Source organism: Solea solea, chromosome 21 (genome assembly GCF_958295425.1).
Source record: "Solea solea chromosome 21, fSolSol10.1, whole genome shotgun sequence".
NCBI lineage: Eukaryota > Metazoa > Chordata > Actinopteri > Pleuronectiformes > Soleidae > Solea > Solea solea.
This window is the reverse complement of record NC_081154.1, coordinates 6,199,611-6,223,536: the sequence shown is the minus strand read 5'-3', so window position 1 is coordinate 6,223,536 and position 23,926 is coordinate 6,199,611. Positions and strand designations below refer to the sequence as shown.

The 23,926-nt window shown below is 39.2% G+C and overlaps 3 protein-coding genes across 3 annotated transcripts in view; 1 reads left to right on the top strand and 2 right to left on the bottom strand.

The window, feature by feature from the left end:
• The window catches only part of LOC131448213 (myoferlin-like), a 33,256-nt gene extending 16,988 nt beyond the window's left edge, over nt 1-16,268 (top strand). The window contains exons 22-54 of the mRNA XM_058620473.1: nt 41-150; nt 1,175-1,367; nt 1,961-2,116; nt 2,468-2,599; nt 2,733-2,896; nt 3,844-3,958; nt 4,844-4,946; nt 5,060-5,202; nt 5,293-5,463; nt 5,948-6,041; nt 6,128-6,205; nt 6,767-6,948; nt 7,090-7,248; nt 7,714-7,815; nt 7,904-8,065; nt 8,168-8,333; nt 8,447-8,520; nt 9,631-9,642; nt 9,733-9,831; nt 9,925-10,053; nt 10,437-10,592; nt 10,691-10,782; nt 10,869-11,039; nt 11,466-11,614; nt 12,110-12,249; nt 12,344-12,432; nt 12,513-12,608; nt 13,327-13,468; nt 13,561-13,660; nt 13,734-13,927; nt 14,025-14,134; nt 15,202-15,349; nt 15,700-16,268. Coding sequence (XP_058476456.1) covers nt 41-150; nt 1,175-1,367; nt 1,961-2,116; nt 2,468-2,599; nt 2,733-2,896; nt 3,844-3,958; nt 4,844-4,946; nt 5,060-5,202; nt 5,293-5,463; nt 5,948-6,041; nt 6,128-6,205; nt 6,767-6,948; nt 7,090-7,248; nt 7,714-7,815; nt 7,904-8,065; nt 8,168-8,333; nt 8,447-8,520; nt 9,631-9,642; nt 9,733-9,831; nt 9,925-10,053; nt 10,437-10,592; nt 10,691-10,782; nt 10,869-11,039; nt 11,466-11,614; nt 12,110-12,249; nt 12,344-12,432; nt 12,513-12,608; nt 13,327-13,468; nt 13,561-13,660; nt 13,734-13,927; nt 14,025-14,134; nt 15,202-15,349; nt 15,700-15,738 — 4,170 coding nt within the window. The 3' untranslated portion in view covers nt 15,739-16,268. The remainder of the gene's footprint in view (nt 1-40; nt 151-1,174; nt 1,368-1,960; nt 2,117-2,467; nt 2,600-2,732; nt 2,897-3,843; nt 3,959-4,843; nt 4,947-5,059; nt 5,203-5,292; nt 5,464-5,947; nt 6,042-6,127; nt 6,206-6,766; nt 6,949-7,089; nt 7,249-7,713; nt 7,816-7,903; nt 8,066-8,167; nt 8,334-8,446; nt 8,521-9,630; nt 9,643-9,732; nt 9,832-9,924; nt 10,054-10,436; nt 10,593-10,690; nt 10,783-10,868; nt 11,040-11,465; nt 11,615-12,109; nt 12,250-12,343; nt 12,433-12,512; nt 12,609-13,326; nt 13,469-13,560; nt 13,661-13,733; nt 13,928-14,024; nt 14,135-15,201; nt 15,350-15,699) is intronic.
• Nucleotides 16,269-16,331: 63 nt separating this feature from the next.
• aarsd1 (alanyl-tRNA synthetase domain containing 1) lies at nt 16,332-21,065 on the bottom strand. Its single transcript, XM_058620475.1, has 12 exons — nt 20,936-21,065; nt 20,008-20,136; nt 19,552-19,711; nt 19,391-19,448; nt 19,147-19,303; nt 18,333-18,449; nt 18,075-18,205; nt 17,914-17,980; nt 17,720-17,811; nt 16,896-16,950; nt 16,712-16,806; nt 16,332-16,626 (listed from the first exon to the last, which is right to left on the bottom strand). The coding sequence occupies exons 1-12, from the start codon at nt 20,972-20,974 to the stop codon at nt 16,488-16,490; spliced, it is 1,239 nt and encodes a 412-aa protein (XP_058476458.1). The 5' UTR covers nt 20,975-21,065; the 3' UTR covers nt 16,332-16,487.
• Nucleotides 21,066-21,617: 552 nt separating this feature from the next.
• On the bottom strand, nt 21,618-23,910 carry ptges3l (prostaglandin E synthase 3 like). The gene is made up of 7 exons (XM_058620476.1): nt 23,707-23,910; nt 23,445-23,558; nt 23,047-23,113; nt 22,837-22,935; nt 22,669-22,758; nt 21,986-22,048; nt 21,618-21,817 (listed from the first exon to the last, which is right to left on the bottom strand). The coding sequence occupies exons 1-7, from the start codon at nt 23,739-23,741 to the stop codon at nt 21,809-21,811; spliced, it is 477 nt and encodes a 158-aa protein (XP_058476459.1). The 5' UTR covers nt 23,742-23,910; the 3' UTR covers nt 21,618-21,808.
• Nucleotides 23,911-23,926: the final 16 nt, after the last annotated feature.

The window sequence follows — 23,926 nt, the reverse complement described above, 5'->3', positions numbered from 1 at the left end:
GGCAACGTAATCCTCACCCAATGATTTGTTGTTGTTTCAGCAATCCAACCTGGAGGCCTTTAAAACTGCCATCTCAGCCAAAGTCTCCGACAACCAACTGGTAGAGGTGTGGCTGAAGTTACTCAATCAGCTCATCGAGGACCTGGAAAGGTGAATGTTCTAGCTAGGAGCCAGTGCAGTATCCAAAGCCGTTCTCTTGAATTATTTGATCCTAACAATGTCAAAGTCAGCTGTTTGTAAGTCACCTGCCAGATTGGAAGCCTGTGAAGTGAAAAATTGGACAGTTATGTGATTAACAGGCAGACATTCCTGCAGTAGATTAATGTACAACAGTGTAAACAAGTGACCCTTTATCATACAAACGGGCAGGAAGTTGTAAATTGACCATATGTGGACAAACAAAAAGTAAGAACATTTAAAATGTTCATCAAAATACATAAACATCTTTATTCAGAAATAATCACCACAATCATATTCATATCTTAAAGTTATATGCAGGTCAGACTAAAGATAAATAATATTAACCCAGTATAATAATGAAGATATAAAGGGGAAATCCAAAAATCCAATCTGTTGTCAGATGGAAATATGTTTTATTTATAATAATACATCTTAATTGTTGTAATTTCTTAGTTTTTTCCTTTCAAAACACCCAAGGTCACCTTACTAATCAGTGTAAAAAACAACAATATGTAATAAACAACAGAGCAATAAGATTTTTACAGTGTAATTATTTTAAATGTTTAGTTTGATTATAAATCAGCTACAACAAAGGTTGTAAGTAGTAATCATGTACAATTTTCTGGCTTTTATTTGGTATAATCTAAATTTATTTGATCATAATCCCACAATAACCTTTCAATATGACATAAATCAGGTGATTCTTCGCCTCCTTTGGGTTCTTTTTGGCTGTCATGCAAACACTTTGACTAATCACAGGGCAGATCAGAGAAAGTGGCTGCTCTCATTGGCTGTTGTCCTTCAGTGGAAAGATCGTAAATCCAGCATTGGCTAACGATGCTGCAAAGCGACCTAAAAAAGACAGAGTAAATGCAATAAAACACATGTCAGTATCAGCAGAACATTTCTTCTGATGAACGGAGCGTTCTAGCGTTCTAGTGTTTTATGATCTTACCTCCAGCAGCTTTAATGTTTTTGTTTGAACTTTCTTTAGTTTCCCCATGCCTGAACTGGAGGGCCGCTCCAACCTGACATCCCTGGACATCCAAATCAAAAAGCTGCGAGACAGCGATTTGAAGTCCGTCCTACAGGGAGCCAGGCGCATGAGAGAGGAGGCCATGGAGATCAGAGACACTCTGCCCGACATTGAGGCCTTGGCTGACAAACTTCACACGCTGGCTGAAGAGGTAAAAACAAAAAAACATGGCAAGGCAAAGTATTCGTCAGTGAAGGGTCAGCTGCCTCTGAATGGATTTGTTTACAAGTGGTCACTTTATGTCATGTGCCTAGACGTTAATCAGTCTCACATGAATGGTCAATGTCATCAAAATGGAAAAGATGCTTCATACTGGTGCATTTGGGCATTTAAAATGACATAACAGGAGTTTAAAAAGTGCAAAATAAGGCATACACAGGCAAACTATAATAGTGTAATAGAATATACAGCATACAGTGCATGTTTATGTTGGAATTTCATTTCATTTTAAGGATAAACCCCTTGAGATGCATTATCTTGTTTTCAAGAAACTGTAAAAGAGACAGAAAACTGCCAAGTACTTTATCAAAGAATAGCCAAAAAATTACATACAATACAAAAAAAAGTTGTAATATTAATCTTGATACAGTAAGAGTGAAACTTTCCAAACCTCCTTAAAAAATGTCTGATTAGAACTTCTTAACGAGTAATCAAACAGGAAAAGATAATGCATGTACAGTATTATTAATCACATCATACACTGTATAAACATATTTCTTATTGTTATATCGTCACTGTGTCCAGCCCCAGAACAGCATGCCTGACGTGATTATCTGGATGCTCCGCGGTGAGAAGAGAGTGGCCTACAGTCGCATCCCCGCTCACCAAATCCTCTTTTCCACGTACGGTGAGCAGGCGTGTGGTCGACACTGTGGCAAGACACAGACCATCTTCCTACAGGTTTGTATCTGCACTCCAAATAAAACAAAAGGTTGGCCACCAGACCAATGTTTTCATTAACTTGTAGATGATAAATAAAATAAATACAACAGTGTTCTTGGGTTAGGGCAGTGGTTCTCTATTATTTTCTGTCATGCCCCCCTCAGAATGGAAATACTATTAAGAACCTGATAATTTTTCTGTATTAACCACTATTGGAGAAGTACTGGGTTAGGGTTAGATGCTTGAAAAATGATTTCTCTGACACATCATGGTCAAAAAAATGTATATAATTTTCTGACTTAATCTCATAGATTTTTTTGCATATAGCTCCTTTAAACCTCTCATATGATGTGATCTTTCTTCCCTCAGTACCCGATGGACAAGGACAAAGGTTTGAAGGTGCCAGTTCAGATCAGAGTCAACATGTGGCTGGGTCTGTCTGCTCAGGAGAAGAAGTTCAACTCCTTCTCTGAGGGAACCTTCAGTGTGTTCGCTGAGTTGGTACGTTTCTTTTTATTCTTTTATTTACTTTTTAAATCTTATTCACTTTTAGGATTTAAAATATTATTATATTATAATATTCTAAATGATCCTCAACATGTTGCCCTCCTTTTTACTTTACATTACATTACAGTACGAGAACCAGGCCAAAGTGTTCGGGAAGTGGGGGACCACAGGTCTGGTGGGACGCCACAAATATTCAGACGTCACGGGCAAACTGAAGCTGAAGCAAGAGTACTTCCTGCCCCCTAGAGGATGGGAGTGGGAGGACCAGTGGTTTATTGACCCAGAGAAAGCGTGAGTATAATTGGAGATGATGTTTGTCTCTTTGGCCAAAAAGAAGACAATTTTATGGACTGAGGCTAATTCGCTTCAATAGGAGATTGGTTATTATGGTTACGTGTTTTTTTCCCCATTGAACTGCATGAACTGCTATCTGCTGTTTACATTCCTCTCATGCCAAAGAAAATGATTTAATTACATAGCCATGCCAACGAGCTTCCTTTTGACCTTTTTTAATCTCTCTCTCCTCAACTGGAGAACAAACACTCAAGTTTCACTTTAACTCCTACTCCAAACATTTGTCCTTTCACTTGAACAGTGTGTGTTAAACAGAATGTTGAAATCTGCATTTATGATCATTCTCCACATATGTTTGAACAAATGTATTTTTTTTCATTTTTATTGAATTTGTGGAACTAAAATGTATTCAAATCATTATAAATTATAAAAAGTAAAATTTATATCAATATGTAAAAATTGAGCTTGCAAACAAGACGGGTTTTTCTGTTGCCAGTGTTTTTTTGTCGGACAAATGGAACCCAACAGCTGGGGAAATCACGTTATCAACTGAGAAACATTAGCAACTCTTGCTATGAAAGTGGCTAACTCTGCTAACTTCTGATATTTTGAATTGAGGCCAGCAAATTTTACAAAAGCTTAAGCCAGTTAAATAAATATGTAGAATTCATATCAAGCGTTAGCTTTCATTGTGGTAGTGTTTGATAAAGTGACAGCACATCCAGCAAAAGTTACATAGTGTTGCTTCAATTACTTGCCAACATGTAAACAGTACCTGTTAAAACACAAACATGTGGTTCCCTCTCTCTGACGTTGCACTAACGTCATATACATTTTGGCAGTTATTGGATATATAGGAGTGACAAACCGCTGCTCGAGGTGGTTTTTTACCGTAGGTTTCGCTCATATTTTACATACAGTAAATGTCTGTCATTGTGTTTCAGTCTGTTGACGGAGGCAGATGCAGGACACACTGAATTCATGGACGAGGTTTTCCAAAATGAGACTCGCTTCCCCGGCGGAGAGTGGAAAGCTGCCTCCGAGCCCTTCACCGATGTGGTGAGAGCAGTGTCACTTATATTCAAATATGTGCTGGGAGGCTTTAAATACACACACACCATGAACACACACACTTTTTCTTTGTCACAGTGACACATATTAAAGGTATGAATGAGTAAGTATGAATTGTTGTTTTTCAGTACATAATGTTGGGATTTTTTTTTTTTTTTTTTACAATAACTCACAATGGACAAACTAAACACCTTTATGGCGCATTTCCACCGGCTCTACTCGCCTCGCCACGGCACGGTTTGAGTAGTATTTCCACTAGCATAGTACCTGGTACCAGGTACTATTTTTAGTACCTGCTCCAGTGAGGTTCCAAGCGTGCTAGTAGTAGGTACTATGCGATGAGTGGTCAGACTGCCGGCCGCGGACTGGCCAGAGTCCCGTCACAAAATAAACAGACAGTAGTGGCAGCAGGTGTGGTCTGCTGATATCAACATTTCTTACCAGTCTGGTCAGTAATTGACGCTCACTAGATATTTCTCTCTTTTTTTGGACCATTCTCTGTAAATTCTATAAATGGTTGCGCATGAAAATCTCAGTAAATCTGCAGTTTCTGGTCTAACACCACCAACAATGCCACATTTAGAGGGATATTAATCATCTTTCTTCCTGATTCTATTCTGATGCTCAATTTGAATTTGACCATTTCTACATTTTATTTGCTGATGTGATATTTATGTTAACAAGCAGTTAAACAGGTGTGTGCCCAATAAAGTGGCCGTTTAATGTATGTAAGAATACCAGCTAGTACTTTTTTCTTCGTTGTCACCAATTGTTCAATCCTTCCAATTATACAAATGGAGCATTAGTGCTAATATATGAGTGATACAAATACTTATGTAAGAAAATATTAATCAAGATTTTGTGTTTGCACAGAATGGAGAAAAATGCCGCCAGCCAGGAGAGTTTGAGTGTCCTCCAGGCTGGATGTGGGAGGACGAGTGGACAGTGGACGACAATAGAGCTGTGGACGATCAAGGTGCTGACATAGACAGTATTTTTTCCTAGTTGATTCAAATGAACAATGTCAAACTAGTAATAATAATTTAAGGAAAATTAATTTTGTGATTGTGTGAATTTCTGTCTCTACAGGCTGGGAGTATGGAGTGACCATCCCTCCAGATGACAAGCCTCGCTCCTGGGTTCCCACAGAGAAGGTGTACCACGTCCACCGCAGGAGGAGGCTGGTCAGGCCTCGCAGGAGAGGCGAGCCCCCTTCAGGAACACCAGTGGAGGTCAGCATTGCAGGGCAACAACTGTGTCATGTAGAACCATTGTGTCTGTCATGTAAAGACGTTTTGTAAAGAACTTGTCTTTAAACATAGAGACAGGATCAAGGTGACCCCGAGGGATGGGAATTCTCCTCTCTGATTGGCTGGAAGTTCCACAGGAAGGAACGCTCATCGGATACGTTTCGTCGCAGGCGCTGGAGGCGCAAGATGGGACCGGAGGACCGCCTCGGAGCGTCTGCCATCTTTCAACTGGAGGGTGCACTAGTGAGTTAAGACAAAAACCATAAATCATCACCACATTTTGTTTGTACTTTAAATGAGTTTAGTTTAAATGAGAGCAAATGCAGAATACCTCTTTATGACCATTTTTTGGTTATTGTTTCGCTCTTTCCACAGTTTTAAAAGAAAGATGAGGGCTCCATTCATTTTCAACGGGGGGAAAATTACAGTTTAACAATCTCAAAGTGTAAAACAGTAGGAAATGGTCGTAGGAATGTTCCAAACAAGGAACCAAATTATGACAAAAACAGGAAAACTATAGTTGTAAGTAAGTATCCATCCTTTCACAAATAACAAGTGATGCTTTCAAAGCCTGACCCACATCTGAGATCACTCAAACACCAAATATTTACTCGGGTATTAAACACATCCACAGTGAGTGCTGTGGTGAGTTATTGTTTGACTGACAGCGTGTGACTCATGAACATATAGCAGAAGCTCAGAAACGACAGCTGCGTTTACTTTACAGGGTGTTGATACCGAGGAAAAGGAGAAAGACTCCAAGACCGATGCCTCCAAGCTGTTTGGCGCTAACACACCCACTGTGTCTTGCTCCTTTGACAGTGAGTGCTGTAAAAACCAGTGAAGGTGCAAAATAAAATGCCCTCTCATATGAATATATGGAAATCTGTTATTGTTTTTGCTATAGGGTCATATGTGTACCACCTCCGTGTCTATGTCTACCAGGCTCGGAACTTGGCATCAATGGACAAGGATAGTTTTTCTGGTAGGTCATGTCTTGCTGGTCAAAAGTTGAAAAATGTTTCAACATCGATTAATCGCTTTGAGTGTTTTTTAAACGATTAAAACAGGTTTTTCTGATTTTTTGGGGGGATTTTTTTTTTTGTGTCTTAAATGTGAGTATTTCCTGGTTTCTTTGCTCCATATAACAAAAAAATAACTAAAACCGAATTTTTGGTTTGGGAAACACTGATTAATATTTGTCCACATTTTCTGACATTTTACAGACCAAGCAATTACTCGACTGATCGAGAAAATAATCATCAGTGTCCAAATAAATGTCCAGTGTGTAAGAATTAGTGATCTCTATTAGTGAGACTGCAGATTGTAACAAATGTAGGATTCCTCTATTCACTCCCCCTCCTTTTCCGAAGCTTGTCAGAGAACTACGGTGGCCTTTACATACCAGAAAAGATGGTGTTATTTTTCAATTCACACCATCAAAACACACACTCTGTAGAAACGTAGACCTTCAAAATAAACATACTCTGTTTTCATATCTATTAAATCACCATTATTTACATATATATATTTTCCCCCGTCGCAGATCCGTACGCTCACATCTCCTTCCTGCACGTGAGTAAGACGACAGAGAAGCTGCGAGCGACGCTGAACCCGACCTGGGACCAGACTTTGATTTTCAATGACGTGCAGATTTACGGAGACCCTCAGCACGTTGCTCAGCATCCGCCCGATGTCATCGTGGAGTTCTACGACCACGACCAAGTGGTAGGTGGCGTTACGAGGCACATTTATTTAATTCAACCACTCTATGTCAATTCAGTATAATAATATTCTTGTTTAAATAATAGATTAGTCATATTTTCAAGTGATATTTAAATATAATGTGCCACATTGTCCTCTGTGTAGGGGAAGGATGAGCTGCTGGGTCGCACTGTTTGCACTCCAATGGTGAAACTGAGTGCCGGCATGGATCAGACACCCAGGCTTCTGTGGCATCCCATCATTCAGAAGGGACAGAAGGCAGGAGAGGCACTGCTGGCTGCTGAACTTATCCTGAAAGACAAGGTTTGTAATAAACGACCAAACACCACTGCTGTGACCTATATTCTCACTACTTTACCCTCACGTGCAGAGTAATATTTCAAATATAAATATTAAAATTAGTGTAATTTTGTATTTATTTATAATTCATTTATTTTCATTCATTCATTCACTTTCATATAAAATCTTCAATTTTCATTTTTGTTTTTAACTAACGAAAGGTACTTTTTATGTATACAATATCTTTATTCTGTATATACTCACTTAAACCAAACACTTTAGGTACTTTTTAAATCTATGCAGTATCTAGTACTTTTATACACGTTCACTCAAATTGGGCACTTTTAAACATACATATTTTTATTAAATTTTATTTATCTGATACCACCCCTGTATTATAAAGCATTATTTGGTTATTTAAAGACAACATACGGTACTAGTGTGATTCAAATGAAAGCAGAAGGTTAATCCATGCTCTTGTCTCTGCAGTCAGGGGACTCAGAGCTTCCTCTGTTTCCTTCAATGAGAGGAGAGAACCTCTACATGGTTCCTCAGGGAATCCGGCCCGTGGTGCAGCTCACTGCTGTGGAGGTAATACCCCACTTTAATCAAACGTCATCTGTCTATAACAAAAAATATAAACATAATCATGTCTCTAATCGCTCCTATGTGCATGCAGATTCTGGTCTGGGGTCTGAGGAACATGAAGTCGTACCAGCTGGCCTCAGTGACCTCCCCCAGCCTGGTGGTGGAGTGTGGGGGTCAGAGGGTGGAGTCGGCTGTCATCAAGAACTTGAAGAAGAGCCCCAACTTCCCCAGCTCTGTCCTCTTCATGAAAGTGGTAATGACAGGGCTACACTGACTGATGACTCGCTCTACCACTGAGCTACCATTGCCCGAAGTGCATTTAATAATTTTTTGCATGGCATGTTCCCTTCACCAGCTCCTTCCAAAGGAGGAAATGTTTACACCTCCCATCGTGCTGAAGGTGATCGATCACCGTCCGTTCGGCCGGAAGCCCGTGGTTGGTCAGTGCACCATCACGTCCATGGAGGGGTTCAGATGTGACCCCAACATCATCACTGCAGATGGAGCCATGTCTTCCAAAAGTAAGGACACACACAAACAAATTAATAATTGAGAGAAACAAAATTGTAATAGTAATCTAAAGTAAGCCATACAAAAAAATAGGAATTCATTAATTCAAAATCCTCATCAACAGTGTCTCTGATGATGGCATCCCCTTACAAACACATTTCTATCAACATGGAGGACAGACCGTTGCTGGAGGCCCAGGTAAACTCCACCCACGTTTTAATTCACATGATGATTTCTAACACCTCATTTTAATTAATTATTTAATTAAGTAATTAATTGCTCTTTCTTTAACAACCATAAAAGGTCACATCTGTTCAGCAGGTGCAAAATTTGACTCCCCACTAGTCAAATTTTACAAACTTTACCACTCTGGCTTACAGTTCATGTACAGCATGTCAGCCGCTGTCAACAAAATGGCTTCCCCTCCCTCCCACTTTGTATGTATGAATGACGAATTCCCTATTGTAGCTTTTTTTTCTAATTCACATGGCTGGGTAACAATGACACCGGACGGCTGAGATCACACTTAATCCACGCTCAGTAAACTCCATTATCCTGTGATTAAACTTAATTTTATTGTCTTTTAATGAAGCACATTTTAATTCAATAACGGGGGCGTAACATGTGGTTTGGATTCAATTTGTTGTTTTTCTGTAGTAAAATCCAGGTTATTTGAATTGAGGCAAATTTTTTTAATTATTCTGCTCACAGAATTTTAAGAAAGATTTATTGTGTGTTCCAGTTGTAGTCGGAAGTAGGAATTTCTGAGTTAAAGTTTTTATCTACAGACATGTTCCTACTCAAACGCCCCCGAATACATACAAGACTTTTATTTTTGAAATGCTGTGACAAATATCATTATTTCGATTTATGGTGATTAAACTATAGGACCCCACCCCTACAGAACAGTTGTTTTATCACCCCTGGTCATTTTAGTTTGGGGCTCCTGCTGTAGAGTGTTGTTATCGACATAGCTACAGTGTATAATGTATAATATAACAAATTTTATGCAAAAAAAGAAACATTTGAATTATTTAATTATTTAGTAAGCCCCCTAGAGGCCTGGACCCACATTACACTTTGCCAATGTTACGCCCTTGTTTCACAGATTTGTAAATGTGGACACTGTTATCTCTCCACACCTCAATTTTCACCTTAATTCATAATAATTCTCACTTTCTTGTTAATATTTGAAGCTTTTTATGTTTTTTTCTATTACACGCGTGTGTGGTTTTGTTTCTGCTGTATGTGTACATACAAATGACTTTTTCTGTTTTTTGTGTCGCAATGCATCTCCTTGCATCAAAGATTGCAGAGAAGGTGAGTGTTAACAGAAAATATGACAAAAAAAAACAAATTTTATGACACTAAATGTGGAGAATTATAAGAATCTAAAAATGTAACCATCAGGAAAAAGAGACGGTTGATTGGTGGAGCAAATTCTATGCTTCAACCGGAGACCGTGAGAAATGTGGGCCTTACCTCAAGAAAGGATACGACACCCTCAAAGTGAGTTGGCCTGTTTGGTTTTTTGGCTGCAGATTGTGCTCGTGCTGCTGTTTTTTTTCTGTAGCTGCTAATGACATGAATGTGCATTTTCAGGTGTATGAATGTGAACTGGAGGATGTCCCGGAATTCAAGGGGCTGACGGATTTCTGCAACACCTTCAAACTGCAGCGGGGCAAGAACGAAAGTGGAGACGATGACCCCACCGTGGTTGGAGAGTTCAAGGTATTTTAACACCACTCATTTTTAAACCCTGGTTAAAACCATTTCTTTTCTCATATGCTTATAATTGAGCACTTTAAATTGTACATTCTTTTAGTAAATGATTGTTTTTATGCTCTGTTATAGATTAACGTTTTTATTTTTTCTGTACTGTTTACTTTCTATTATAATTGGGTTTTAATGTTTCCATTTTTGGTTTTATGTGAAGCACACTGAGTTGCCCCCCTGTGTATGAAATGTACTTTACAATTAAATCTGCCTTGCCTAAATAGTCTGTTATCAAATATTGTGCAAGATATTTAAAGTTGCTTAGTAGATTTTCTCTTTCTCTTCAGATTCAGGAAAAACTCAAATCTAATGTTTGTGTATTTTTTGCATTCCGACAGGGTTCATTCAGAGTCTACCCGCTGCCAGACGACCCGGGTGTTAGTCCTCCTCCCCGTCAGTTCCGCGAGCTGCCAGACAGCGGAACACAGGAGTGTCTGGTCAGGATCTACGTGGTCCGAGCCATAGATCTACAACCCAAAGACAACAACGGCAGAGTGAGAATGAATCTCTATTGTAGATATTAAGGCAACATGTTTTCAAACCACCTCTCAGTATGTGCAGATTAAACGTGTCTTCTCTCTCTCTTGTTCAGTGCGACCCATACATTAAAATATCGCTGGGAAGGAACACGATTGACGACAGAGACCATTACATACCCAATACCATCGGCCCCGTGTTTGGAAGGTAAAAGTTATAAATGAACAAACTTAGATAGGAAATGCAGTGTATTGAAACGTCTCACTAAATCAAACATTGGTTGTTTTTTTTAGGATGTTTGAGATGACGTGTTACCTGCCGCAGGACAAAGACCTGAGAATCTCAGTCTACGACTATGATCTCCTGAGCCGCGACGAGAAGGTCGGGGAGACGGTCATCGACCTGGAGAACCGCTTCCTGTCCAGATACAACTCCTACTGTGGCCTGCCACAAACATACTGCACGTAAGGAAACCTTTATTTATTTTAAAGGTCCAGTGTGTAACATTTAGGAAGGTTCATTTGTGGACAATTGAATAAACTTCACATGAGTATGTTCATATAAATATAAAATTGTAAAAACTTTATAGCCTTAGGCTTTTATATTTACTTTCAACAAGGGCCTTGCTTTATTGACACGGCCATCTTGTGCCGCCATGTTCCTACAGCCAGAGTTTACATTTCACAAGAACAACATCTTGTCTGGTAGGCAAAAGCCAACCTGTGATGGAGCCCTCTATATGTTGCAATCTGTAGTCTCACCATTAGATGTCACTAATTCTTACAAACTGGACCTTTAATGCTTTAAGCCCGTGCTATACTTCCGCTCACATGCCGATCACTCTGGGACATGTCTCTGTGTCACTGTCTCTTTCTCTCTTGTCGTCTTAGTTCTGGTATAAACCAGTGGAGGGACCAGCTGAAGCCGTCTGAGATCCTGGAGAACCAGGCTCGTCTTAAAGGTCTGTCCAAGCCCAGAACTGAGGACAACGGCACCTCGCTCACCTTCAACGGCAAAGACTACACACTGGCTCAGTTTGGTAATGTCCCCGCGACACTTTGTGACCCTACATGTCTTTGGCAGCAAGTTAGTCCACTCAGTAAAGTTGTCTTTTTAACGCACTGCTACTATTCTGCAGTCGATATCTACGAGGGAAACTAGGAGGGTTTTCTGGGCTAAACATGGCAATTAAATCAATACAGGGTTGACCACACGGTGGTGCCAAAGGGAAACTAGTAGAATCATCAGTAAGTGCCTGTTTTTTGTGTATAATGAGAGCCGTCAACGTTTGAGTGAAGTGCAGTAGGAGACACATCTTGTAGTTGCTAAAGCCTTAAATCTTACTAAAGTAAGTAAACTTGCGGATTCACTGAACCTCCACAAAATGACACCTGCCAAGTTTGAATCCTGTCAAACTAACCGTTGGACAGTTAAAAGTCAGACAAAACAGACGTTCCTCGATAATAAATGCTCTTTTTTGGCTGGTATTAAATACTGTGAGGCTAATTAAGGTGCAAAACTTTGTCCCATCTAGAAAACAACAAGGAGATCCATCAACATCTGGGTCCGGCCCGAGAGCGACTCTTCCTTCACGTGCTCAGGTCGCAGGGACTTGTCCCCGAACATGTGGAGAGCAGGACCCTCTACAGCAGCTTCCAGCCCAATCTCTCTCAGGTTCTTTGCCCATGACATTTTCACATTTCTGTATCTGGACACAAACCATGTCCACAAGCCATTTTATATAATTCTTTATATTGTGTTGTGACAGGGAAAGCTTCAGATGTGGGTGGACGTTTTCCCCAAGAGCATCGGCGTCCCCGGTCCTCCGTTTGACATCACACCACGCAAGCCTAAGAAGTGAATGCTTTGCAGTGTTTTATCACCGGTCTCACTCCTGGTAACGTTTAAGTTAACGTCCAACTGTTTTGAATGGGCAGGTATTTCCTGCGAGCCGTGATCTGGAACACCACCGACGTCACGTTAGACGAGAAGAGCATCACCGGAGAACGCATGAGCGACATTTACGTCAAAGGGTATGTCTGATTATTAGCTCAACAAAGGTCCAGAGTGTAAGAATTGGTGACATCTAATGGTGAGACTGCAAGATTGCAACAAATGCAGGACTCCTCTGCTGACTCCATCCCTTGTGGAACTAGTTTCCTTCACATACGAGAAAGCGCTTTGTCTACAATTGAGATTCTTCTTTCAACCAGAACATACCAGTTGTCAATCACACTGGTGTACACTCATATTTAGCCCACTTTATCTTCTATTCTCCTCTAAATGGAAACATAATTTACAGAATTTGCATCATAGTCCATGGGAGAAGAGCTGAAACTACCGATTGACACCAGTAACTTCTCAGAAAATGTTTATTCATCTTTTAAATCAAAATAGAAGGTTATTTTTCACATAGATATACATTCAAATTTAGATACTTTTACAGTCGCCCCCTGGTGGTTATTCAATATACTTTCAAACGGAAATATTATTGCTTGTTTTTGTCCATCCGGGCTACTATAGAAAACCAAACAATTTCTTATTTGAAAGCGATTATACACTTTAATGTATACGTATGGGTCATATGTACAATAAACCATCCTAAATGTCACACATTGGACCTTTTAACAATTTTAAGTTTGACATATTCTACCTTTTAATGTGTTAGAAATCTTCTGATCCGATATGAAATTGATTAATTTGACTTGATTGGTCAGATAATTACTGTACGTGTGGTGTTCTCTGTGGCAGCTGGATGCCAGGTATGGAGGAGGACAAGCAGAAGACGGACGTCCACTACAGGTCCCTGGACGGCGACGGTAACTTTAACTGGAGGTTCATCTTTGACTTTGACTTCCTGCCCGCTGAACAACACTGCCTCGTGTCCAAGAAGGTGGGGCGTGAGGATAAGAATATAAAACAAAGACCTGCATTGCTGGAATTGTTCATCTCAGATGTGTTTTCACACATTCCTCTGTTGAACAGGAACACTTCTGGAGTCTCGACAAGACCGAGTTCAGGATTCCGCCCAAGCTGATTGTTCAAATATGGGACAACGACAAATTCTCTCTAGATGATTATCTTGGTAAGACGTGACGTTTAAGATGTGACTTTTTTTTTTGGTTACAAAACCCCTGACTGACACTGTGGTATCACAGGAACACTGGAGCTGGATCTGCGGGACCTGGTCGCCCCTGCGAAGACCCCAGAGAAGTGTTCTCTGGAGATGATGGATGTCATCAACAGAGAGGCCCCAAGCAAGATGGAGAATGCCAAATCTCTGTTTGCACAGCAGTCTGTCAGAGGCTGGTGGCCCTGCTCCATCGAGCAGGACGGACAGAAGGCCCTGGGTGTGAGTATGACATGAGGACAGGTTTTTTCTTTTTCTTTTTTGCTCTGTGTAAACTGTCTCATTCAAACCCTGTACGTGTTTGCGCTTGTGCTTACAGGGCAAAGTGGAGATGACGCTGGAGATTGTGAGTGAAACGGACGCAGACGAGAGACCGGCAGGAAAAGGCAGAGACGAACCCAACATGAACCCAAAACTGGACTTTCCCAAGTGAGAACTCCTTAAACATTACAGTTTGTCACCCTGAATTCTGGACGGGTAGATGTGAGGGTTCATTGTCACGAATTCCAGTTTGAACGTGTTGTTTCCGGAACTGCGAGTGACGTCACCTCCGAGTTGACTGCGTTCCAGCTGAGAAGTCAGGGATTGTTAGCTTTTGTTAATAATACTAATAAAAATTAGGTTTTAAGTCATGTAAAAGTCCACGGACTTGCGGTACATCAGTGTTTGTACAGACTATTATTGAAACGCTCCAGTTACATGTAGAGAAGTGACATTTTCATCATTTTTTTTAATACTTATTTATGTTTTTTTGTTTTTGTTTTACAAGAACAAATAACAAGAACGAACAGCCACACGTACATTATAAGTGCAAAACAAAAATGAACACTTCCATGTCAATCTCTGCAAATTTGGATTAAGTAGAGGTGAGGAAATGGTAAACCAATCCCAGAGAAGTAGAAGCAAACTGAGAGCAACAGAAAAAACGTCTTATTACAAAATATACAATATACATACATAAGCTTGTGAAATGAGATATAGATGTATATTTATATTAATTTAGGACTTTGGTCAATTTGTATTTTGGTGGTCATTTAACGACATATTGCACACAGACAGAGCTAGTTTATCAGGAAAAAAAAGATGAACAAAAGAAAAGACGGTTTGAAAAACTGGCCAAAAGTAACTAACTAACCAACACGTCCAAAAATGATCTTAACTAAATCAAAAAATAAAAGTAGTCCTCCTAATCTCCAAGGAGAATTAGAGGAGATTTTGTCTTTTTAGGCTGACTAGGGTTTGTTTTGTAAATCTTGAACTGTGCCCATTTGTCACGTTTCTCTTGACTTTTCCCTCAATTGTTCTGTTCACAGTAAAAAGAAAGCTTCACATCTGTAAAATGTAAACATTATAATCTGTTATCTATGTTAGAATCTGTGCCTTTAATCCTCTGTGTGTGTGTGTGTGTGTGTGTGTCGTAGGATTTCCCGTGCTGTAAATAAACTTCCTGTGACCTCAAATTTCTTTCCTTCTTTCTCTCTCTCCACAACAACCAGTCGCCCGGAAACATCCTTCTTCTGGTTCACTAACCCGTGTAAGACCATGAAGTTCATCGTGTGGAGAAGGTTCAGGTGCCTCTTCATCACCATCATCATCCTCACTATAGTCATCCTCTTCCTCGCCATCCTGTTGTACTCTTTACCGGTAAGAACAGAAAATGGACCGACTTATTTCACTTTTTTTAGATGATTCATGTTTATTTTTTCAGTCTCTTAATTAAGAAACATCCAGAAAAGACAGGAAATATATAGACATGTAAAAGAAGTCTGAACAAAATGACTTCCTTGGGCAAAAGGCAGCATTTAATTTAATAAATTTAGCACAATGTGCACAAAAATTAAGTAATCTCACAAAGTTATGACTTGTAACACTGTATTTCCTGGTGATATTTGATCATCGTAGCATTTCTGAAACTAAATTTCACAGGTGAAAATTGTGAGCGTGTCCTGTGTGTGGCTTAAGAGAAGTAATAATTTAAATGTCTCTCTTTCCAGAACTACATCTCGATGAAGATCGTGAGGCCTCTGGCATAACTTCACCGAGGAGGAGAAAGAAAAGCAGGAGCTGGACAGGACAATGACTGCAGGTTCACAGTGAACACACTGCTTTTAAAGCCTTTAGTGTTTTATAAATGGGGAAATGGGTTCTTGCACATTTTTGCACTATATCAACAACTTTTTTTTTTTTTTTTTATTACCACAAACACTTTTATGTCTACACCGTTACTGAACTGACAGAAACTGGACCACTAAACTCACTCACCGCTTTTCCCTTTTACACTGTGATGCAACCAAATAAACAGTCCACAGTTATTTGTTAGGCAGATTGTGCACAAAAAGTAGTATTTGGTGGTGATTGCACAGTTAAATAAGGTTCTAATGCACAATGTATGTAAATGAAGCGGCGACCACTTAATTACGCGACTGTTTTATTTGACGGCATAACAATGTACTTGGGTTTTCTATCATCTCTCAGTATAATCCGGATTTTTGTGACCGACGACAGTCATCTCAAGTGTGTCTGACTTTTATATGTTACGTAGTATATTAAAAAATAAGCGGCAGGTGTTGGTTTCCTGTTTTATTACTTAGAAATACATAGATATTTGTGTGTAAAAAGAAACAAATGCGGCCAAGATGTGTACATTTATTATACTTTTTCAAGTTAATCATCAACTAATTTACACTTTCTTTTGTGTTTAACACAAAATCTGAATATTTAAGACAATTGAAGTGAATTCTCCTTGTTGGATTCTGTGCGTTAGATTGAGTAGTTTGTGGGTTTATTCCTCCTCTGAGGTGTGATGTTTGCCGTGCTGCTGCAGAAAAGCCTCCACCTCCGCTCTCCTCGCCAGGCTGTTGGCTTTGCCCTGGAAGCGTCCGTTCTTCCCCGCCCCCTTCCCCTGGAGCATCTCCAGCACCCTACGCAGCAAAAAACACCTCTATTAATGTTTTTTAACACTAAAAACACAAAATAAATAAACTATGTAGCGGTGGCGTTGCTGACCGTGGTCCCATTTCAGTCACTGGTCCACTGGGTCCGGCCAACAGAAACAAACCAGGTCCTTTGTCTTCTCCAACTGTGAGGAACACCACGGTTTCCTACAGTACGAGGAGATAAAACTAGTATTAATAAAGTTATGTTTAACTAACAAACACTTAATAATCCAGTCAGGTTACGATGATCTCACCTCAGTGTTTAATTCATTGGCGATAATATTCATGAACTCATTATCACCTTCTTTTCTATAGAAAGAAAAATACAAACATTAGTCCTTTTTAATGGTTGTTGTGTCTTTCCAGTGCGTTAAACATGATTATACACTCGCTACTTTAGCCACTTTGTTAGGTACAGCTCTTTACAGATATTGAAATATTGACGTTATAACAATCATGACAAATAATTCAGCGGGCTCTGTGTGAGAGGGGGCAGAAGCGGCTCTTTTAGTGAAATATCCGTCAAATTTCTACTTATCGACTTCATTCTTGCATTTCTTACCCAAACAATGTAGAAAAAGGTTGGAACTGCCAAGTTCGAAGTCTGTCAAACGACTCGTTCAACAGACCTAAAGTCAGACAGAGAGGCATTCCTTACATATACAGGAAAATACTTAATAAGCCAATCACATGGCAGCAACTCGGCAGTTTTATTCATGTAGACATGGACAGGATGAGCTGCTGAAGTTCAATCTGAGCGTTGAGAATGAGAAAGAAATGTAATTTTAAGTGATTTTTGAATGTGGCATGATTGAGTGTTTTAGAAACTGTTTATTTACTGGAATTTTTTCCCACAGTCACATCTAGCGTTTATAGTAAATGGTCCAAAAGAATTTAAAATAACCAGTGAGAGGAAGTTCTCTGGGTGAAAAATGCCTCTTTGGTGCCAAAGGTGAGAGTGGAATGACTACACTAGAGAGGAATGATGACTCTTGTTCTCACCTCTTGCCTCAGAATCTGATGCTTATTTCCTGACATGAACCTAATAAAGTGGCCAGCAGCGACTAGAACGTCTTACTTGTGTAAAGTGAAGAAGTTTCCTCTCTCTGGGTTGTTGTTAAAATTCTGAGCGATGAGCACGGCCATGTCTCGCAGCAGAGTGAGGTTTGTCTACCACAAACACATGATAGCGGGTTAGGGAGGCCCTCTTCTGGTCAGAAGCAGGAATTACAGCTATATTACAGCAGGGATGGGGTGGAGAGAGGGTCTTACTTTCTGTAGCAGCTTCACAGATTTCTGCAGCTTGTCGACAGCCTCCACATGCTCATCAGGTCCAGTTCTGTTGAACAGGGATGGCTTTTTTTGTTGTTTTTTTAAACTTCCTCTATGAGCTAAACTCATAGTGATGAGTGATGTATTATTTTTGTACTCACTTGAGAAGAGACACAAGCGAGCGCTCTGTGCTGTAGCTTCGCTCCGCGTACTTCAGAACCCTGTTTCCCGCCAGGAAGATCAGGTTGGTTTTGTTTTTCTTTCCCTTCTCGGATCCCAAGAGCTTTATTGCCTAAAAATCCAGATGAAAGAACAATTTTGATTGAAACCTATTTTTTACTTGGGCTGATCCTCTCCCCTGGATTTTCAAACATTTGTGTGCGTTAGCTGTTTTTCAGCATTAATGTGAAGGTGTGTACCTGTAAGTGACTGAGATTAGAAACATGAGTTCCACAGCACATGTTGGCATCGACGCCCTCGATATCGATGATGCGGATTGGTCCGGCGTGATCGTCTGGCAGCCCTCGACTCCTCACCTGGAAAACAGACGTGTTAAAGGCTTGTGCTAGTCAAGCTCCGTTTAAACAGGGAGATACAAGAAATAGAGGCATAATAAAATACAAAATAGACTATAATAAACAGTTTTTAAGCTCCTGTACTGTGTTTTTCCTGCCAGGTGAACATTGTACACGTGAAATCATATTTCTGTGCAGAAAGTCTTAAAAACCGCTATGTTTGTGCCATTGAGTGACAGTAAGAGGGTTTTGAACTTGTTCACTAAAAAATACAAATGATTGTTGGTCTCCGGCTGGGTTCTGTAATTTCAAGAACTTTAAGTGACCAAATAAAAATATATATTTATATAAGAGGAAAAAATAAGGGGTAATGCGTAGAAACTGATGAGTTTCTACTTAACATAAAATAGGGATTTACTATTATGACGGGACCATAAATGCAACACATGGGCTACTAAAGCCATCCACGGTGGCTGTTCTCCTTTTCCTCTACGACAACTCAAAATAAAACCACAGTAGTCAGATTACGTAAATCGTAATTGCTTTCTTGTAGATGTAACGACAACTTTTGTCATTTGCCGTGACCATAAATAAAAGTTACAACCACCTGTGTGACAGTCAGAGAAGCTTCAGCTCGCTCTAACTGTGTCGGGTATTTGTCAGGCTCGGACAAATATTCCAGGACACGTGTGGGAAGAACACGGTTTAATACACACACCTTTTCCACAGCAGGGTCGTCAATGGAGAGAAGCTGAACAGTGACGGGGACTTGAGCTCTGATCTTCTCGTTAATGGCTTCCTCCAGAGCTTGGAGCTGTGCAGGCTTCAGGCAGGGAGTGTCCAGCTCAATGGTGCTTCTCTGACGTCCTAGGTCCCTAAAAAAATTGACAAAAAAGGACGACAAGTAAACCCACAAGTCCTAAACGTCTCCAGGTAACTGAATCTGTGCAGAGGTGAAGTACCAGGATGTGGTCTTGTATCCAAACATTGAATCTGCCAGTGCCGTGATCAAATGCTGACCTAAGAAAAATTGAGAGCAAAGCAACTGTAGCTTAAAACTTGTGCGTAATAACAATATACTAATTCATTCTCAACATGTGTGACAAGTCTTTTGGCCTTTTACCCGAGTGCTGCTGCATGTGGTCAAAGCGTCTCTCCCAGTCCACCTTCACCTGCACCTCCTGACCCACCTCCACGGGTGAAGTCACAAAGTGTACCGCGTCCGGTCCCTGCCGCGTCACCCTGAGGACGGGGACGTCGCCGATCAGCCCGTGGTCATCGGGCTGAAAGAAGACGCATCATACAAACACTTCTGATACAAGAAAGTCCCAAAGAAGCAAAGTTTTTTCACTGATAGGTAATTTCGTAATTCTCGAATCTCTGCCTTTGTCTTGAGACGACATTTGAATGTCTCGCTCTCCGTCATTATAACTTCCATTTCCATTGAAATGTGCTACTTCAATGCACTACTAATATTTTTTAGTAAATAAAGGATCACTGTTGAAATTCATCCAGACTGATATTCTATATAAACTAAAAAATGACCAGAATAAGAATAATGTAATAAAGCACAGCTTACTTGTCCGCCTCCCTCAGGAAACAAGATGGTGTCCTGCAGCTTGACATTGAAACCCTTGACAGTTTCTTTCTTTGTGCCAACTTCTTGCTTTAACTCAGCGGGGCAGCAGGACACGACAGACGTCACAAACTACAGGGAAAAAATAAAAACGTGACAACTTTACACCTTTTGTGGGACAGAAGAGATGCTCTGCAACTTGTTATTTTACTAAATGCATAACACGTATTGCATTATGCAAATGCATTATTTTCTCGATGAATCAATTACATGTTAAATTTTGGTTTCACAATGACAAATGTCTTAAAACCAAAACATTTACATACAAATCAGAAAATATTCACATTTAAGAAGCTGCAATTAGACATGTTAATATATTTGGTGTTATTAAAATATATTAAAAAAGACTAGATTGGCTGATTATCAGAATGGGGGTGATTGATTAAGTAACAAACTGGTTGGACTCATTTTATTTGACATAAGTTGACCAATATTGCGTGTTTTCTATTTAAATCTCAAGATTCTCATTAACAGAGTATCATTTAACAGAATATCTTTGCACATATTCACATAAACACTGTTAAAGTCCTTCCAGTGCAACATTTAGATATACACATGTTAAAATAAACATATTAACAACCAAACAGCCACATAAACACACATTTTTACACTCTATAGTTTTTCATAAGCACTTGTGTAATTTATATTACATTTACACAGAGTCAGTATGATCAGCAGACATGTAAATATACATATAATCACGAATCTACGCGTCAGTTAACGTTCTGTACAGCATTAGCACAGTTGGTAACATGCTGCTGTTATTATTAGCAACAATGCTAACAGCTTCAGCAGGGAATGAATGATAAACCTCCGCCCGCGGTTCTTTACGTCATTTAAAAGACTGGAGCTCATGACGACGCTTACATACCTGCTTCATATAACAGTCTCGCTGACACTGAAACGCCATAGTGGAGATATTATGTGGAAAAACTGCGGCTAAAACACGAGCTTGTAAAAAAAGAGATCCAAGTTCAGCTGTCAGGGTAGGAAGTATGGAAACCACGATGGACCAAAATTAATGACGCCGACTTTCGTCCAAATCAAAATAATATCTATCTCTCCATGCGAAATGGTGATTAAAAATCATTATAAACAACATACTCATAATTGTATGTATACAATTTATTTATGTTTGAATGCGTGAAAAAATATGATAATAATAATAATACTATGTTAATGCACTTCTAGTGTATTCTATTTGAGAACATTATTTTATAATCTATATTATATAATTATACACTTCATCCTCATATGATATGGAGCTGTTTGTAAGTTTGAAATAAATAAATATGTGTACCCACACTGGAATGAGGGATAAATTAACAGGGTTATTTATTTGTTTGTTAATTTCAGTTTAATTTATTCAGTTTATTTATCTATGACCTGACAGTAAAACAGAAGCCAATGTAAGATTAAAAGGGGAAAAAAATTAAATAAGAATTAAAGAAATCGCTGTATTTCTGCCATCTTCTACACTCGAGTACTAAACCCTTTATTTGCCAGTTTATTGAAATAAAAGATATCAGCCCAAGCACAGTAACACCAGGTGATTAAAGTTGATAAAAGTACATTTTTATTAAACATGACATTAATATGTCCAAGTACAGTGGAGGAAAACATTTCAATAAATAAACAAACTTATAGAAAATGACATAAAAACTGTATTTTTTGTGAAAATGATCTGATCTTTGGCAAATATTACAAGCTTCAGCAAACACAGGAGAGGTTGTTTCTGTGGGTCTCAGTCAGACTGTGGAAGAGAAAAGAAGAACGTGATCAAAATCAACATTTATGCATTAATTAATTCCATGTCGTACAGTACATGTTTCTGTTTGTGTTCTGTGTCGTTTATGATCTCAGAGTTTCTCATAATCATAATTCTGCTGTTAATCAGAAGAGAACAGAACTCAGTACTTACATCACTGAGGTCACCCATGTCTGGTGTCTTTCCTTTGTTACCTGAAGCCATTTCTTGCATCATCTAAAGAAGGAAAAAGCAGACGCACACATGGTCAACTAAACCTTGACCCTGTGATAAAACGATAAATCCAAACAATATGATCATCAAACTTGTGACTCACAAGTTGTAAACAAAAGTGGTCCACTTTACTTCCCTATCAACAGTGCAGCTTAGTTATGCCTCATTTTAAAATCTATTTTATTTTTGACTGCTGTTGTTACATATTTTAAACATGTTCGCCATATGGGTAAAAAAAAGTCTTAATTATGAGATGTTATGAGATACTAAGTCATTATTATGAGATGCTATGAGATGCTAGGTCATTATCATGATACTAAGTCATAATTTTGAGATAATATCACATAATTATGAGATACTAAGTCATTGTTATGAGATGCTAAGTCATAATTATGAGATGCTAAGTCATTATTATGAGATGCTAATGCTAAGTCATAATTTTGACATGCAGTTTTGAAATACTGTCTCAAAATCATGACTTTAAAGGGCCGTAAACTGGCTTCCATACTTTTAAGGACTTTTAAGGTGAAATATCATTAGATGGCTATTGTTACGATTGACCCCTGGTACAGCACATGCATTGACCTCTCATCACTTCAGCAGATTTATTGATCTTGACTCACATCCATGTATTTTTCAAACTCTTCCTTTCCGTCATCTTCCTCGTTCTCCCAGTCTCTCCAGTTATCAAAGTCCACAGAAATCCAACTGGGCTGCAAAATTGATTTTATTGTTATTGTGAGATAGAATTTTCCAAAAGTAGATGCTGAACACTGTGAAACCAGATTTACCTTTCCAGAATCTTTCTGTAGACGTGGCCACTGACAGTCAGGCTTCATCTTTCTGAGCAGGAAGTTAATATGGCGGTCATAGACTCTTTCCCTGGAGTCCTTTTTAATGACAAATGTTATTATTATTATATATTTTAAATCACAGAAAATATAGCTCTATACAATTTGTTATACTGAATCATGCTTTAAAATATATATATAGATGCTTACATGGATTTGGATTTTGTCGTACAAGTGCAGCTCATTGTAAAACACGTCATCTGTGTCATTTTTGCAGCTGTTGTAAAGACAACAAGACAACAGTTCAGCACATGTGTCGTTCATCATTTGAGTTGTGATGTGGGCAGTAAAAAAAAGACACTTTTACACAAAATTACACAAGAAAAACGAACAAAACGTGCATTGCATGGCACTAGAGAGAGGCCACCGTGAAACCACACCCTAAAAGCTTCATGTAAATGAAACAATCAGTGCGTTTACATGCACAGTTTAATCAAGTGTGGTACACGTACCACACTTTGAGAAACACAGTAGTAGAAGTAGAAAAATGCATGCAGGTGCTCAAAAGTGCCCTCAAATAAAATAAGTAAATAAGGAAAAAGACTTACCACAAGATCACTTTGTCCGCCTGAATATCAACCCGGACATCTTTAGGTTTCTGAACCTTGAAGTTAACGGTAACATATTTCTTCCTGTCAAACCAAATGGCATGAGCTGGCTGACTGTGGACACACAGAGAAACATGTTTATATATCATATGCTATAGAATCATTTAAGATTAATTTGTGAAACCTCATAGTTAAAAGGATTAGTACCAAAAAAAAGAGCATGTGTTGTATTGTTAGTTATGAAAGTAGAAGTGGGACTCACCATTCCTCTGGTCTGACAATTTTGGGCTTGTTCATGTTTAATTCTTACACAAACCTAAAGCAGAAACTACTGGTGTGACTACTACTACTACTACTACTACTCCTTCAAGTGTAGAAGAATTTTAAAGAGCATGTGGCTCGTCTGTCCTTGCTCTGTGTTCTAATGCAGTGTCCAGGCCCTGGAACCTATTTATAGAGCAGTTGGTATCAGCTGCTGTGGA

Excerpts from the sequence above, each read along its gene's own strand:
- aarsd1 (XM_058620475.1), bottom strand. The coding sequence starts at position 20,974 with ATGGCGTTTCAGTGTCAGCGAGACTGTTATATGAAGCAG. Across the intron at positions 19,304-19,390 it reads GGATACAAGACCACATCCTG|GGACCTAGGACGTCAGAGAA; the intron begins GTACTTCACCTC and ends CAATTTTTTTAG. Across the intron at positions 17,981-18,074 it reads TCGCTTGTGTCTCTTCTCAA|AACTGGACCTGATGAGCATG; the intron begins GTGAGTACAAAA and ends CCTGTTCAACAG.
- ptges3l (XM_058620476.1), bottom strand. The coding sequence starts at position 23,741 with ATGAACAAGCCCAAAATTGTCAGACCAGAGGAATG. Across the intron at positions 23,114-23,444 it reads GCGGACAAAGTGATCTTGTG|CTGCAAAAATGACACAGATG; the intron begins GTAAGTCTTTTT and ends TCTTTACAACAG. Across the intron at positions 22,049-22,668 it reads AGTTTGAAAAATACATGGAT|ATGATGCAAGAAATGGCTTC; the intron begins GTGAGTCAAGAT and ends TTCCTTCTTTAG.